Below are 11134 nucleotides of genomic sequence, written 5' to 3' on the forward strand. Positions count from 1 at the left end.
CTTGTTCATCCAATTTCTTAATTTTGTCACTTTTACAGATGTTTGAACTTAGTTGAATTTTGTTCTATTCAGCCTGTTCGTTTCATCCAACAGGGGGTGTACGTTATCCACTTCTCCTCAAAAACTACTTTATGGAATTCATTTAGATTACACATGTGCTTTATATGGACTCTAAAGGCGTGCATCGCATATTTTGATTTTGTATTTTATTTATTTTTCGAATTTTAATGCCGTTTGAACTTAGATAAACTTTGTTGAATTTCTCTCTGAATATAGTGTTGTAGGGGGTGAAGTCTATCCACTTCTCCACAAAAGCTGCTCAACAGAATTGATTGAGCTTCTACGTGTGTTTCATTGGAACTCTAAAGGTGTGCATCTCATACCTTGTTCATCCAATTTCTTAATTTTGTCACTTTTACAGATGTTTGAACTTAGTTGAATTTTGTTCTATTAAGCCTGTTCGTTCCATCCAACACGGGATGTACGTTATCCACGTCTCCTCAAAAACTATTTTATGGAATTCATTTAGATTACACATGTGCTTTATAGGGACTCTAAAGGTGTACATCTCATATTTTAATTTTGTATTTTATTTATTTTTCCAATTTTAATGCCGTTTGAACTTAGATAAATTTTGTTGAATTTCTCTCTGAATATAGTGTTGTAGGGGGTGAAATCCATCCACTTCTCCACAAAAACTTCTCAACAGAATTGATTAAGCTTACACGTGTTTCATTGGGACTCTAAAGGTGTGCATCTCATAGTTTCATAGATGTTTATTGAACTTGTTCGTGAATTTTGTTCAATTATTGATCTTTATATGATAATAGGTTGTGTTATCCAACTCCTCAACACATTGTTTTTAGTGTTTTCAAGTACTTCAGTGGGACCCTGAATGTGTGAACTCTTCCTACAGCAGCGGGGGCATCTGTGTCCCTGGACACAATTTTTTCTTGTTTGTCACTGTAATTTTTTAAATTAGAATTTGAATAAACAAGGTGTGTTTTCTCTTCTATTTGAATTAGTGTTCAGAGAGGTCAATGTTGGTTGATTATGGTTTGTTGTTTCACGCCGCACTCAGCTACGTTCCAGCTATATGGCGGCTACCTGTAAATAATCGAGCCTGGACCAGACAGTGATCAGAATTATGAACATCGATCTTTGCAATTGACATACGATGACATGAGTCAACCAAGTCAGCCAGCCTGTCCACCCGATCCCGTTAGTCGCCTCCTACGACAAGCCGACAAGCATGGGTTACCGAGGATCAATTCTAACCCGGACCTTCACGGGTGGGAGAAGTCAATGGGTGTTATCAGTAACAATTACACAACACATGCATTTCAGTTCAAGGAAGGCATTTAGAGATGAACATGAATACATATGAACGGTCACTTACTGTTTAGATACGTGTTCAGACTCAGTATACGTATGTGTAAAAGATTAAATCGCTTAGTTGGGAAACACAGGGAGTAGGTGTAGAACAGGGAAAGAATTGTAACCAGTATTGTTTATGTTGTTTCAATCATTTTCTGAAAGTTGCTTTATTGGACATTTAGTTTTTTTGCCACTTTAATCCATCAACGTTCTCTTTTGGTTATGTTGACACATTATCTGAATTTCTTGTAAGCATACCAACACCGGGTGCGTGTTTTACAGACATTAAAAACCTACCCCTATCTTTGTCCATTTTATTGAAGAGGTAGCTTAAAACCTTGGAATAATCTCCATTTGGAGGTTTTATCAGTGGTAAAACCCGGTACGAGGTGCTACTTTTTGAATAATGACCCCTAACCGGGTTTTACCAGTGGTAATACCTGTGACAAGATAAAAGAACAAAATTCAAAACATAAAATTCTTTATTTAATTATTAACTTCTTAAAGCTTTGAGTGACATGGACAGTTTTGTGCAAGTCAGTAGATGGGATTTCGGAGTGTTAACGAGCCTCTCCAACAGAACATTCTGGCTGTAGGTCGGTTTTTGTAACCATGGTTACAGTGGTTTGCGGGTGGGCCTCGGCTGGTCTTGACTCGTCAGATGTCGGACACTGCAGCTTTCTGGTCGTCAGATAACCGTTTGTACACCCTTACTGCCTCACTGCAATGTCCTAGACAATAGAAATATTTGTTACATATGTTATATTTTGGATTACATTTTCTTAGTAAAGTACAAATTCTAGCACGTTTTGGGGGGTTGAGTCCCATCCGGGATTCGAACCCACACCCTCAGAATCAGGCACCAAATCGCCAGCACACAAAGTCGGCTGCCTTACCCGGGCTAGACAGGTAGATAGACATCTGCTTATATTTAAAGTGTGTCTGTGTGTGTGAGTGTGTTTGTATACAGCTTCACATGCAGATGCGTGTATGTTCAGATCTTCCATTGCTGCTTATGGAATCTGTAGTGAGTATAACGTAATCTATTTGTGTTAAACTTAACAGGCACAAACTGCATGTGTATCTTACAGATGACGACCGCCGGGCTAGAGAAGAAAGTAAAGGATAATTTCCTGACGTGCTCCATCTGCTTCGAGATGTACACAGACCCGTGTACACTGAGGTGTGATCACACATTCTGCAGGAAATGTGTCACCTCATACATCCAAACCAGACCAGATGCTGTACAGTCCAAGACCATCCCCTGTCCCTGCTGTCAGCAAAATACCAAGGCCCCCCACCCCAGCAGGCCGGTGGAGGAGTGGGCGGGGCAGATCAAACCCAGCATCATTATACAGGAGCTGATTGACACCTATAGGTCCGAGGAAGATGTGCAAGGTAAAGTGAAAATATTATATGCGTGTGTGTATGTATTTAACACAGAGTGGTGGACATAACATTGGTATCTGCGTGTGTTGAAATACTCTGCTTTCTTTAGTAGCCTTTCCAAGTTGTGATGAAAATAAGTACGTTAACTTGTGTTTACAGAGACCTCGAGCAGCTGTTGTACGATCTGTCAGCAACTAGGGGAGACAACTCCAGGGGCCTTGTGGTGTCCTGAGTGTGAAGTGGCCCTCTGTGACAAATGTGTGAAGGTGACCTGTGAGATCTGTCGTCTAGGTCAAATGTCAAACGGAGGATCAAGTGTACGGAACACAAGAGTAACCAAGTTGAGTTCCGCTGTCGAGACTGTGGGAAGGCTGCCTGTCAGACATGTTGTATCATCTACCACAGAGCTTGTAAGGCTGTCGTCACCATTGAGTCTATGAAGCCAGGGCTGAAGGCAGCACTGATGGAGAAGAGACTTAGCATGGAGAAGAGACTGAAAGTGAGGTCGAAGAAAGTAGACATACGAAACGAGAAGCTCCAAAGTAATTCTAGAATCACAGAGTCAGCTGTTCAAAATATCAGGTTGATCATCCACCGGGACTAAGGGTATGGGTTCGAATCCCGGATGGGACTCAACCCAACAAAAGTCAGACTCGGTTACATTCATGACCCGAAGAAGACGATGAAATTTTAATGGAATTTTCATTGTTCAAGCACGGACTGTGATCGTGTTGCACGTCCATTACAACTTTAACTGAGTAAAACGTATTTATATATGGAAAAAAGTAATTTTTAATATACGGATTTCTATGGCATATAGCAAAAACTTAAGCTTCATCGTGTATGTTCCATTTTAACTTTATGTTTGACATTATGTAGGAACCTATCAGTTGCAAACAGCTGCAACGTATAGTTTAGAACGCACACCTCGGGAGGTGGTATCATGAACTCAAACGAGGAATCATTTACTAACATCATCAAATACTGTTCACTTAAGTTAGGGGCATATTAAACTTTTTCGGTAATTCTTTGCGTTATCCCAAAGCAAATGCAAAACAGTACAACTAAACATACTGGATAATTTACAAACGTAATTTATGACATTGAATATGCTCATCGTGGACTGATTTATGTCGAACACAACACAAACATGAAACATCCAGTAAGAAAAGGCCATTGAAAGAAATGATCACCATTTTATAACTAGAAATTAATTGCAGTCTGAAATTTGGAATGGCAGAGAAAACCATTCATCTTATACCCTGATATGCGGATGATCTAATTGTCACCAATGTCACGGGGATGTAACTATTTTTGTCCTGTTTGCTTGTTTCTTTGTTGTTTAACGCTCAACTCGGGGATATTCCAGCTATATGGCGGAATATTGTACATAATCGAGTCAATCCAGAGATCAACATCATGATAATCGATCTTTGCAATTGGGATACGATGACATGTGCCAACTCGATCCCGTTAGTCATCTCTTAGGACAAGCATGGGTTCCTGAAGATCACTTCTGGGGTTTCAAGTACTACACAGAGGACGTCCGGTGCCCTAGCTAACTGGCAAGATCTGTGTGTTGAAAATAAGAAGACTGAAGGTAAACTAATCATTTGAAAGATGTCTGATCTCTCCTTCGTCAAAAAAAAAGAGACTGCGCAGAGAAAGAAATTTTCTTCACTGAAAACCATAAGTGGATCTACAAACAAAATTTCTACCTGTGTGAAACATACAATTGTTGGCCATAAGTGAATCATCATTAGTGAAATTCCCATAGACTTGCATGTTAATTGACTCTTGCAAGATTAATTTTCATAAATTTAGTTTCGGTCGAATTGCTTTCAATACTTATCTACCTGCTGGAAAATCATCTCAGCTACATACACATAATTTCCATTCAATTTTCCGATGATTATTAAGAAAACTGCAACTATTAAAACAATATATATTAGACATACCAATCAGGTTTAACATGGCTGTCTATGGGATAGATTAAAAGTTGTACTTATGTATAGTGCTTAATCAGGTGCCATTCAAAAACATCAACGGAAAGATGAAAGAAAATTATGTACACGTAGCTGAAGATGATTTCCAAGATGTTTGCAAAATATCAAAATAAAATGACTTCTACTAAATTTATAAAAAGTATTCTTGCAACAGTTAATTAACGTGTAGGTATATGGAAATTTCACAAATGATGACTCACTTATGGCTAACTACGGTACCTGTAGTCCTGGCGCGTTCATTACGTTCCATTTTCCACACACAGAAAACAACCCATGACTGCAGCAGGAAATAATAGCTTCTACTTTCGTTATGACATTAGACCTGCTCATACATAACTAGAGTGTTGGAAGGTTGAAGACATCCTCTTGCTATAGAGTCGTGTGAAATGTGTCATTCTAAATCTTTAGGGATAAATATACAGAGATGACACATCTCACCGGCCATCTCACAGTTCATTTGGGCAAATAAGTGGAAGGGAACTAGCTATTTGAAGGCCATTGAATGATTTAATATATCGCTCTACCTCAAGCTTAGGCTTTTTATCTTAAAAAAGAAAGTAAGCACATCTCGCTTTATCGGTAACTGTATAGGAAAAGCATGCAGTTCAACTCTGGGCACCACTTGTTTGTGACAATTCAGTTTTGGTGTGTGTGTTTTTGTTCAGTGCTAAATTCATTTTTACAGTCTTCGGAAGTGTTTTGCAATAATGAAAGGGAGACAACACTACCGAGATCATTCCGAGGTCCTAGTGGTGTTAATGTACTCCATGGAGGAAGTAAGCACATAAAAGAAGCCAAACAACAGTCAAACATATACATGTTGAACAAGTGAACCGAGAGAGCGAGAGACAGACACTGATACATCGTGCAGCTGATCTCACCCAACAAAAAATGTCTTTATCTGAATGTGCCTCTATTAATACAATATTCTGAATAACCGTTTCATCACTGTATGTTTTACAATTGGTTTTGTTTTGAATTTGTGTTGACGAGTGATGGTATAGTTTCTATTAAACTGAATGGGTGAATTTAGATTTTCGCCGCTTTTTAGCAATATTCCAGCAATATCTCGGCCGGGGACACAGGAAATGGGCTTCACACATTGTACCCATGTGGGAAAGCGAACCCGGGTCATCGGCGTGACGAGAGAACGCTTTAATCACTGGGCTACCCCAACACCCCAAGTGTTCAGAGAAGTCAGTTTGATTTATGAGTGATTCCAAATCACGTGCATTTCTTTTTTTAAAACAATTGTGTGCAATATGTCATACTTTTTTATACTCCCCATAACATTTTAAGTTTTCAATTTTAGGTTTTTATAACACTGAAATGAGTGCCTTTCTTTGGAAAGTTTGTCCAATCACAGGAAGTGCCACCCTACCAATTAACAAAGAGTTCACATGATGGGCGACGACGCTCCCTCACTGTGGAGATATAAGTTCAAATTCAGTATGGGTAAAAGATGTCATCACTTAGTAGGGAGTGCTTAGAGTGCTTGTTTTACGAACAGTCAACAAAGGCCGATAAGCGCCCAGCCGACAGAGCAGTTACGGAAAAGGGCGAGTTCAGCCGATTGTGACAAACCAGACCGGACCACACAGCCAGCGGAAAGGTAGATTTAAGTCATTGCTTGTGATTTTCTGTAGAATACGTATTGTCGAACTGATAACGGATACCAGTTCTTGTGTTTTGTTAAATGTTATTCATTATCTAGCAGAAATATACCAGCGTTAGTACGTCTTGAAATCCGTAAAACATGAGGATTTAACGATGAAGTTGTCTACTTTCTTTATCACATTTAACGATGGTCACGCGGTGATGTAACCCGTAGCATTGAAGCTAACTGTATAATTCCAAATATACAAAGGTATTGACATTGACTGGTTCATGGAGTCAGTGTTCAGGTGTAATTTCGGTGAAGGTATCCGTTCAATCGTTCATCCTACCGTGTTTTGTGCGATACCTTACTACTGGTGGCTAGGGGGCGTGTCCATCATGTGCATTGGGAGTGTTGGCCTTTGAGAAGTTCGAGGGTATCCGCAAGTGATTAGATAACGTGTACAGGCTCCGAGTCGTGGCGGTGCAGATATGTCGGTTGTGTTTTCCAAACCTGAAGTGCATGTATCTGGTCAGAATGTAGGTTTTGGCCGAACTACCCTGTTAATATACTGTTCAATATAGACAGTCAGAGAAAACACCGTGTATACCTATAAGAGAGCCAGGCCATGACATCAACACCAGCGTTAGTAACAACAGGATGGGGCTCGACGTTGTCATAGTAACATGTCAGGACCATGTAGCTGCATACATGGCAGATGGACGTCATCCCTGGTCCCGATGCTGTATGACAGTAACATTATCATGGACGCATATATGTGTGTATGTATATACACATAGATAGAGAGATAGGTAGATAGGCAGGAAGGTAGGTAGGTAGGTAGGTAGAAAGATGGATAGATTGTATTAAACTAAAAAAGACACAAACTGCATGATACAGATGGCGACCGCCGGGCTAGAGAAGAAAGAAAAGGATAATTTCCTGACGTGCTCCATCTGCTTCGAGATGTACACAGACCCGTGTACACTGAGGTGTGATCACACATTCTGTAGGAAATGTATCACCTCATACATCCAAACCAGACCTGATGCTGTACAGTCCAAGACCATCCCCTGTCCCTGCTGTCGACAAGACACCAAGGTCCCCCACCCCGGCAGTCCGGTGGAGGAGTGGGCTGGGCAGATCAAAGCCAGCATTGTGATACAGGGGCTGATTGACACCTATAGGTCCGATGTCGCTGTGCAAGGTAAAGTGAAAATATGATAGGCGTGTGTGTTTGTATTTAACACAGAGTGGTGGACATAACATTGACATCTGTGTGTGTTAAAAATACCCTGCTTTCTTTAGTAGCCTTTTCAAGTTGTGATGAAAATAAGTACGTTTTTACTTGTGTTTACAGAGACCTGGAGCACCTGTTGTACGATCTGTCAGCAACTAGGGGAGACATCTCCAGGGGCCTTGTGGTGTCCTGAGTGTGAAGTGGCCCTCTGTGACAAATGTGTGAAGATACACCGGGTGACACCCAATTCACTAAACCATGACCTGTGTGAGCTGTCGTCTAGGTCAAAGGTCAAATGGATGATCAAGTGCACGGAACACATGAGTAACTGTGTTGAGTTCCACTGTCAAGACTGTGGGAAGGCTGCCTGTCAGACATGTTGTATCCTCTACCACAGAGCTTGTAAGACTGTCCTCACCATTGAGTCTATGAAGCCAGGGATGAAGGCAGCACTGATGGAGAAGAGACTTGGCATGGAGAAAAGACTGAAAGTGAGGTCGAAGAAAATAGACATACGAAACGAGAAGCTCCAAAGTAATTCTAGAATCACAGAGTCAGCTGTTCACAATATTAGGTTGATCTGCCAGACAGCTATTAACAAGGTTAAACAGAAAGAAACACAACTCTTGGATGAACTGAATAACATATCACAGACATACGCCGACCAACTCCAAGCTGATGTGAAGCTGGAAGAGATCGAGATGCAGATGTACAGACAACATTGCGAGTTCATTGACCAGGCCTTGGTATCGGGCTGTGAGATGGATCTGTATGACACGTATCAGGCCTGGGAGTCTGGAGCTGTAAAGATGGAGGATGTCAGAGGTACAGAGGCAGCAGACACCCGGAGAATAGAGCACATCAGGTTTATACCTGACACAGACAACGGCCTGAAGATCCTAGATAACCTGCAGTTGGGGAAGATTGACGTCACATACCGGGATCAGGGTACATGTCTGTCATCTCCTGTGCTGATTGACAGGATAGATGGGAGGGTGTCGGATGATGATGAGGAGCCTTACCTACAAGACATAACAGTTCTGATTATAGATGGTGTACAGACATGTGTTGTTACGGACTATAATAACAATTGCGTGAAATCTTTCTTCACAAGAAAGAATCATTCATGCCATAGGAAGCTTCCCCTGGATAACTCTCCACGTGGGATAACACAGTTGAATGAGAAGCAGGTGATGGTTGCTGTCAGAGACTCCCATGAGATTGTAACAATAGAAGTGACCCGTGACTTGGTGCTGCTCTCAACCATCACAACCCGTACCGGTTACTGCAGTCTGGCTATTCTGAATCCTTCATCTCTAGCAGCAGGTGACTGGCAATGTGTTGATATCCTGGACATGGCTGGACACGTGTTAAGGTCAGTCAATACATACAGTGGCAACTCACTGTTTACCTACCCCGACTACATGTGTGTCAACAACAAGGGCAACCTACTCGTGTCTGACTGTGAGAAGAAGTCTGTGACATGTCTGACGCCAGAGGGGGATGTTGTGTGGAGATACGCCCCTACCGGAGACAGAGCACTCTGCAACTCTCGTGGTATCACAGCTACCACTACAGGAGACATCTTGCTTGCAGACTGGAGCACGTGCAAGGTGATACAGCTGACAGAGTCGGGGGAGCTTGTCAGAGAACTGCTCACGTTAGAAGGGGATGATGAGACAGGCATGTGCGGTATATTCTGTGATGAAGACGGTTTCGTATTTCTATGCACCAACTCGGAAGTGAAAGAGTACATGTTTATCTGACATAAAACATAGAACAAAAAGAAGTTAGTGCAGAGCTGGGATTAGCCTAACAACTAAGCTGTGGTTTAAGCGTTTGTCATTGAATATCGTGACATACTGTGCATGGGGTTAGTCTGGAAATGTTTGTGTCTTCACCAAGACGTATGGGCATCGCTTTGTCAGTGAATTGCAGACATGCAATATTCAAATAGGTCATTTCCAGCAAGAAGTGAAATAGTCCACATGATCACCAGGTGAAACATGTAACAGGTGCAAAATACTGTATTTATTTTGGTATTGTCTTGGTGTTTGGCTTTAATTATGAGCTTTAAAATATTAATTTCATAATGATGTGGGGACCCTCAGGACTACTCATTTGGAGCCTTGCCACCTATGTAAGGATAGTTCACAGTTCATATTTTATACCAACTGTGCTGATTGGCCCAAAGTTTATGAAGAAGCCTTGAAACTTCTCATTAGCTGTAAGTTGCTGCTCAAGCTTTTCATGCAAGGCAAGATGCTCAGTATTTGTCATTCTGGCTGGCAACTTCATCAGGGACACATGTTTTGGTCTTGAAGTAACTGAAGGTTAGTTTTATGTATTATAATGTATTTTATTAAGGATAAACAGTACAAAAATATTTCAGTTGGTTTATGGTGTTTTAAAGAAATGTTGAAAGTATATGGAATGTTGAGCTAAAATACTTTCCAATATCTTGGTGATGTATTTGTGCAAAACAATTTGCATTGCACTTGTGATGTATTTTATACTAGTGTTTTGCATAACATTTATAATTTTAATATTGTGTTTAGATATACTAGTGAAGGCGTTCTGATGAAGCACCAGCCATTTGATTCAGCCCATAGCTGGTAATTATGTGTAATTTGGTAGTTTTATCCATAATGCTATTTTCAATAATTATAATAGCTGTCACTGGCCACATGTATATTTATTTAATGTTTCTGTAATGTTCCTTAAATAGTAAGTTATATTTATTTAATGTTTATGCAATATTTAAAGATTACTTTGTATTTAAATGTTATAATCTGTGACACACGTACATGTGCTATAACATATTGCAGAATTGATCGCGAGTGTGTACCACTACATCTGGCTGGATTAAATAAAGAACTCTGACCTACGGCTGGCCCTTGTCATCAATGGGACTAGCCCGTTTACAAAAGTACCAGTTGATATAGCTCTTGTTGAGAGTCCTGGGATGACCTGAGCTACAGAACGACTACTTGATCTCAACAATCTGCTGAACCTGGTGCTACTTGAGGTATAACCGTCCTGGGTACAGCTGATGTGTAACGACACCACAAGAGGAAATATACCATTCTATTCAAGGCATGCATAAAACCCAGTAGACACATATCCATAGACTAATGTATGGATGGACAAGGACTAGGTCAGCCGGCCTGCTGAAGTACTAGTATATACGTCCTGGGCATAGCTGAAGTGTAAAGAAACCCCAAGAAGAAATATAGTTGATTGATTGAATGATTGCTGTTTCACGCCGCACTCAGCAATATTCCAGCAATATGATGGCGGTCTGTAAATAATAGAGGCTGGACAAGACAATCGAGTGATCAATAACATGAGCATTCATCTACAAAAGTGGGATACGATGACATGTGTCACCAAGTCAGCGAGCCTGACTACACAGTCCCGTAAGTCGCCTTTTACGACAGGTATGGGTTGTTGCAGATCAAATCTAACCCGGATCTTCCCTGGTAAAAGGAAATATATATGATCGTTCAAAGTGTGCATAAAAAC

General features: G+C 40.8%; 2 protein-coding genes across 2 annotated transcripts in view; both read left to right on the forward strand.

Annotated features, from left to right (window-relative positions):
• The window catches only part of LOC124279581, a 51255-nt gene extending 40759 nt beyond the window's left edge, over positions 1-10496 (forward strand). Inside the window, exon 8 of the mRNA XM_046715422.1 lies at positions 9567-10496. The gene's annotated coding sequence lies outside the window, so the exon portion shown is untranslated. The remainder of the gene's footprint in view (positions 1-9566) is intronic.
• LOC124279582 lies at positions 2469-9426 on the forward strand. Its single transcript, XM_046715423.1, has 3 exons — positions 2469-2775; positions 2926-3032; positions 7837-9426. The coding sequence occupies exons 1-3, from the start codon at positions 2469-2471 to the stop codon at positions 9373-9375; spliced, it is 1953 nt and encodes a 650-aa protein (XP_046571379.1). The 3' UTR covers positions 9376-9426.
• Positions 10497-11134: the final 638 nt, after the last annotated feature.

The sequence above is a fragment of the Haliotis rubra genome, unplaced genomic scaffold (genome assembly GCF_003918875.1).
Source record: "Haliotis rubra isolate DU_JTF1 unplaced genomic scaffold, ASM391887v1 Scf252, whole genome shotgun sequence".
NCBI lineage: Eukaryota > Metazoa > Mollusca > Gastropoda > Lepetellida > Haliotidae > Haliotis > Haliotis rubra.

Bases quoted from the DNA above. Each gene is read 5' to 3' on its own strand.
- LOC124279582 (XM_046715423.1), top strand. From the start codon at position 2,469: ATGACGACCGCCGGGCTAGAGAAGAAAGTAAAGGATAATTTCCTGACG. The intron at 2,776-2,925 runs GTAAAGTGAAAA...TTGTGTTTACAG, and splicing joins GTCCGAGGAAGATGTGCAAG to AGACCTCGAGCAGCTGTTGT. The intron at 3,033-7,836 runs GTGACCTGTGAG...AAATGTGTGAAG, and splicing joins TCTGTGACAAATGTGTGAAG to ATACACCGGGTGACACCCAA.